General features: G+C 43.5%; 1 protein-coding gene across 1 annotated transcript in view; it reads left to right on the top strand.

Moving 5' to 3' along the window:
* The window catches only part of LOC109972655 (globoside alpha-1,3-N-acetylgalactosaminyltransferase 1-like), a 47,563-nt gene that overhangs the window by 32,433 nt on the left and 8,910 nt on the right, over positions 1-6,220 (top strand). Inside the window, exons 4-5 of the mRNA XM_020621664.1 lie at positions 1,855-1,887; positions 2,638-2,679. Coding sequence (XP_020477320.1) covers positions 1,855-1,887; positions 2,638-2,679 — 75 coding nt within the window. The remainder of the gene's footprint in view (positions 1-1,854; positions 1,888-2,637; positions 2,680-6,220) is intronic.

The raw sequence follows: 6,220 nt of genomic DNA, 5'->3' as shown, positions 1-6,220 counted from the left end.
TGTGCAGAGATGTTTATTTTAACCACTCCCTCCCTCTCTCTTTCTGTAGACACTTCTGCTTGTTCATCCTTGTTCCTGCTTCCTGAAACTCTCACACCGATTAAGGATCTGTCTGATCCACAATACGCTCCAGAGAACAAGACTAGTACTAATTAGGACCAACAAATACCGACTCCCTACAGACGTGCAGGAGCTGTCTATTGGTTCAAACCTGCTGGACCTCAGGCTGAGCTCAGTACTGGATCTGGTATCGCTGGATCTGGTGGACTAAGGATTCTCAACCCTGTGGATCTGGACTGTCCCGGTCCAGCTCAGACTGTGAGATGCAGCTGGTTAATAAAATTTTGCTGGTGAGCCTGCTGTTGGTCGTGTTGCCGTTGTGAGTACTATTACTATTACTACTACTGAAGCACTAGTTCTGCACTTAATGAAGTAGCCTACTGACAATTAGTGCCAGGAAGTTCGATTCTTATTGTTACCAGGGATACGTAATGGTTACTAAGCAACATGAATCGAAGCTTCCGAGTTCTTCAGTATCCAGTACATGGCCACTACAGATCAGACAAACTGTGTGCTGTCTACTTGGTATCACATGAAAGTAATGTTTTTTTTTTTTTGTTTGTTTTTCTTTTAAAGATCCTCCTATTGGTATCAGCTTTATTTAGCCGGACAGTTACAACATTATAGAATGTGTTTTTGCGCAGGTGGTGGGGGTGTTCTCGGAAAGTTTGGGGGGGGGGGGGGTGATAAATGGCCGTACTTTAGCGTGACCTCTGCTGCTAATAAAATGACTACAGAAGAGGGTGTTGCAGCTCTCATCACATTAACAGATGATATGGATGGAAATCGAGTATCAGCAACTGGCCATTTTTACAGGGTGCCATCACTCTCCCAGAGATGGAAGAACTTTCTGCCTTAACAGGAGTGGAAGGCCTTGCTTGTTCATTACTGCACTGCTGCTTCCGGTTCCTGTGGTAATCGTACTCACTTCCTGTGCCTGTACCGTGTTGTGCTTGCTACCAAATTTTTTACAGATTAAGCTCACTATTTTCTAGATTTATCTAAATTTTTTTGAGTTGATGACATACGCCCACACTACTTAAGCACCTGTGTTACAGAAGTTCTTGCTAATTGCCAAATTTAACTTGCTACTTTAGGTTGGCTAGCTTAGAAGTTAGCTAAGCTAATAGCTTAGTTGAGAGCAATGGCTTCCCCCTCGGTGTGTAACTTTGCTAGAACAATGTCGGACTCCGTAGTTTTCTCTGGACCCCTACCCAATGTGACCAGTGATGACATGTTTAGCCGCATGTCGTCATTCAACCGCTGGCTGTCTAGGTGGTGCCCAGAAAATAACGTGGGCTTCATAGACAACTGGAAAACATTTTGGGGAAAACCTGGTCTGATTAGCAGAGATGGCATCCATCCCACTTTGGGTGGTGCGGCTCTCTTATCTAGAAATCTGGACGAGTTTGTTTTACAACCTAAATTATGACAACCCAGAGTTGAGTCCAGGATGCAGGGTCGCAGTCTTACACGCCTCTCTGCTGTCTCCTTGCGGCTGCTACCCAGCCAACACTCCCAGTACCCCATAGAGACTGTGTAAAGCTGATAAATCAGCTTGTGAATGTAGTTGTTGGGGTCTGATTGGACCTCTGGACTGGTACCTTGTTTGTTTTTGACCACTACATGAACTACAGGTTTTATCTGCTTCCACTTCGTTTGGTTTTCTTCATGACAAAGCGATGCTAATGAATATTTATTTTGTTTTTGCCCATGATCAGACTGGCACAGCTGCTGCATTTGAATTCTGAAGTTATTATTGATTATTAACTATTGATGTGTTTGAACCCACAGAGTGCTGTACTACTACTTCTTCCCGACGTTCAGGTAATGTAACAGTGCATATGTCATGTTTCTGAAGCTCTTTCACACCTGGAAATGTTGTGATCTTCGTGTTGTGATCTTCAGACAGTCTACACTGAGCTCACACACAGTTTATTACAGTGTAAGGATAATCACCTTTATTTGGCCAAGTATGTTACACACAAGAAATTTGTTTCCGGTACAGAACCAAGGCAGCCAACTGCTCTACCCACTGAACCACAGTCACCCCACAGTGTGCAGAAGAGATGACGACTGAGAAACTTGCCTCCTGTTTCTCTCTCTCTCTCTCTCTCTGCAAGGTTGTTTTTTCTGATGACACTTCAGACTCAAATCCGGTTTCAGCTCCGACGTTCTGTTTTTTTATGTAGTTGTGGTGTGTATTTCAGTGTCAGTAATAATCCCAAGGCGGTGAACAAACTCATGTCAGATGTATCCGACTCCCACAGGTGTTTTACTGGGAATCAGGGACAGTGCTTGTGAAAGATTCCCAGAAACCACCAAGAAAGTCAGCTGACCTAACATCTTCACACTTCACACACACGAGACAGCAGACTAAAAATTCAAGAATGTTAGAGTTGAGAGGTGGTAGCGTCCATCAGCACAGAGGCCCTGCCGTGTTTTGTTTTACTGTTAATTCTTCTTTGCCTTTGTAGAACACTTTGATCTGCCTCTGTGTTTGTCATGAATGCATAATGTTGCAGTGTTAACAGATCTATCCCTGGCAGTGATGTGTGTTTGTCTTTGTGTTTTCAGAGATTTATTCTTTGAGCAGAAAGAGATCACACCATTCAGCAGGTCAGTAACACTACTTCCTTGTCTTTTGCCCTGGGTGCAGTCTGACAGGCGTATCAGCTGCACACCAAGCTGCTGCTATCTGTTCACCTGTGTCACTTTGAGCTGGAGCAAAGTTTCCACAGCTGAATGTTTTTATTCAACAGTGAAACTAAATGTTTGCTGTAGGCAGTACTTTTACTGAAGCTTCAGTACTTTTTACTTCTGAGTACCACCTGACAAGTGCATCATTGTGCATGTAAGCTGATTTAGACGAAAGAAGACTTTGAAGGTTGACTGCTGCTGGGGCCTAAGAGCAGTTTCCAGAACCAATGAAGGCAATTCTGAGATCTGTGTCACCTCGCCCTGATCTGAAACTGACTGGGGTCTTGTTAGTGGACTGGCCATCACAAAAACCATGTTCCCCCGGTTCCAGAACACCTGTGTGAGACAGGAGCAGTGCTGTCAGCTGATCTCCACCTGGTGGGGAGGCAGATCAGACCTGGTAAACTGTGCGTTGTATGACCAACAGCCCCAAACCCCAAAATAAATCAAGCCAAGTTTATGTCGCACCCTTTCATACTCGAGGGCGATTCAGTGTGCTTAACACAATGCACCTAGATAGATACAACATTAGAATGCAAATTCAGTCTGCACTGCATTTTCAAAAAGGCAGGAGTGGGGGATTCAGCTGAGTACCGGACATTTTTTAGTTGAATTTTCCTTTTTTCTTTTTGGCCACTTGAGCATGTTGAATGTGAGCAGACCAAGATTCACTTTCTTGAATTAAAAGCCAAAATTAATGCATCTTCCATCTGGTAGGAGACACTGGGGCAGACTCAGAACACGCTGGAGAGTTGACAAGTCAGTAACGTAAACTCTTTCCATGTTGTCTGTTGTCTCCCTAGGTGTGGTCTGACAGGTGTGTCGCCTGCACCCTGTTCCCTGGCCTGCACAAAAGGCAATTGTTAGAGCAGGGACAAATCAGTGGAACTAAATTGTGCTGTGGTTCACTGAATCATGTTTATCTGGTCAAGCAAGTTTAAACACTTCCAGGAACCTGTCTGTGGTACAATCAAAGATGAGTCCAAGGTTCCTCACAGTAGTACTGGAGGCGAGAGCTATGTCATCTAAAGTAACTATATGATTAGACAGCAGATTTCTAAGGTTTTCAGGCCCAAGCACAATGACTTCAGGTTTGTCAGAGTTTAGAAGTAAGAAGTTACAGGTCATCCAGGCCTTTATGTCTTTAAGACATGCTTGAAGTTTGACCAGCTGATCTGATTCAATGTGCTTATAGGTCAGCAAGAGAAAGGAAAATATGTGCATTTAAAGTGGGAAAGACAGTGGAAAAAGAACAGTATATTTACAAAAGTATATCTACCCTAGGGTCGCAACAGTGGTACGATAACCGTCTCAGAGGATATCACAGTATTACACAAGTATTATTATCATCATCATCATCGGTGACAACGACCCTCAGAAGAATGAAACAAGGGTCTTGTCCATTGCAGCTGACGGAGCTGGACTGCAGCACTGGGCTGACCCTGAGGAGTGAACTGAGGTATACAGATTAAAACTAGAGCATGTAACTAGAAGATGTTTTATGACCAAAGCATGTTGGCAGCAGTAGTAGAGGACGTGTTCACATACTTTACTTCAGTAAAAGTACTAAGACCACGCTGTGCAAGTCGCCTGCTCCGTCACAAAAAGCCCTGCAGTAATAACATTAAGTACAAGTATTAGCAGGCTACTCACTGCAGTAAAACATTTTACTGTGCAGTGTGTTCACATTACCAGCCTGTCTCATGCACTGATGTAAACGCAGTACGTGGCTGGTGCAGCTCTGCTGAACTCGTTTGGATCCAAGAGCAGCTACGGATTATTTTCTCTAATGATTGACTGGCTGCTTTGTAAACCCTCTGACAGCGAGACGTGGCGCCACGCTGCTCTAAACCATTATCAGAATAGTAGTTGATTTACTGTAGGCGACAGCACAGCCAGGCCTTCACATACACACTCATTTATGAGAGTCGGGGACGTTTGTGTGTGTTTCTGGGTTAGATCAGTGCCAGTTTTTTCAGCAAATGTGGAAAATTATCTTGATAGCTTAACGCTAAGCTGGTGTTAGGTATTTTTTTAGTCAGATAGAAATTGGTCAGGTACTTGTTGTATTAGAAATGTCTTTAGTGTAGACAGGATGTCTAGCTTAGGCTGTTAAATGCTTACTCATTTCCAGGAGTTACTCAAGGTTGTTTATGTTCCAGGATAACTAGATAGAAAGTGGCTATTGTATGATATGTTTAGCCGTAATCTTAATCATAATATCTTCCGAGGCTTACTGTCCGGACATGTCACTGAATGTCCTGTATGTTCTTAGATACACACCACAAAATCAACACTCGCACACATTGATTTTCTCCATGTTTTGACTACTGCTGCGGTCAGCTGCATAGCTGGCATATCAGGTGACGCCACGGTTTGACGTCCCTGTGTAGAATGGGGTTAGCCCAAACCTGATATAATGTACAGGCCTGTTGGGTTCAGGGTCTTTCATGCTTCATCTGCCTGCGCGCAGTATTGGAGGTGGAAGATGCCTGGACCTGTAATGTTAATTTTACCTGTGGTTCTTTGAATAAACCAGCACGGTTTTTTTTTATATATCCAAGTGGTCCGCTTCGTCTCTCTGAGTTCCTGGTTAAAAGAACTGGGAAATACCTTTCACTGGCGACTTGGTCTGTGTGCTGCTGGTCTAATAAAACATATTTTTCCAACTAGAAATCACCAAGACAATAACAAAGGCCAACTTTTGCCAAAGACTGGCAAGGTGGACAGTATTTTTTATGCCTGCTCTGTGGATTGTCACAAAAGTTAAATATTGGAATTAGTCATGCAAACATACTGTACCTTTATCTGGCAGTTTTTCCCATCCTTTCACCTTTTTTTTCTCTGATCGAGAGCGATGTCCTTTTTTTGCTGATTTAACGATCATTACAGTGCACATATGTGTGTTCTCCACAGAATGTGCTGGATGAAATCTGTTGACTTTGATGGAGTTGTTCAGTTATTTGTGAAGAAAACCTTGGTCTAGTTTCTGAACTCGGTGCCACTCGCATTTAGCTGCACCTCTTTGGGCTTTAAAAAAACATCACCTTGGACTCTGACTAGATATACATAAAGAAATGCATCTGATTACAGTCACTGTCAGGTCACTGTATGGCCCATCTTATTTCAACCTACAGGCAGAAACATAAAGCTGCGAAGCCTGTGGTCAAAACGGTGAAGAGCTTGTTGTACCCGGTACTTTTTACCATACTGACTCTGAGAGACGAGACAGTCCAAGTAACTACAAAACAGTGCTGGTTTATTCAAAGGATCACAGGTAAAATTAACATTACACGCTCAGGTATCTTGCACCTCCAAACTGCTCACAGGCAGATGTAAGATGAAAGACCCTGAACCCACCAGGCCTATACATTATATCCCCTCGGTTGGGCTAGCCCCATACTACACAGAAACGTCAACCGAGACGTCTCTGTTACCAGCTTTGCAGCTGGTCATAGCA

Source organism: Monopterus albus, unplaced genomic scaffold (genome assembly GCF_001952655.1).
Source record: "Monopterus albus unplaced genomic scaffold, M_albus_1.0 scaffold265.1, whole genome shotgun sequence".
In the NCBI taxonomy this organism is placed as follows: Eukaryota; Metazoa; Chordata; class Actinopteri; order Synbranchiformes; family Synbranchidae; genus Monopterus; species Monopterus albus.
The sequence above is the reverse complement of the archived record's forward strand: the minus strand, read 5'-3'. Positions and strand labels throughout refer to the sequence as shown.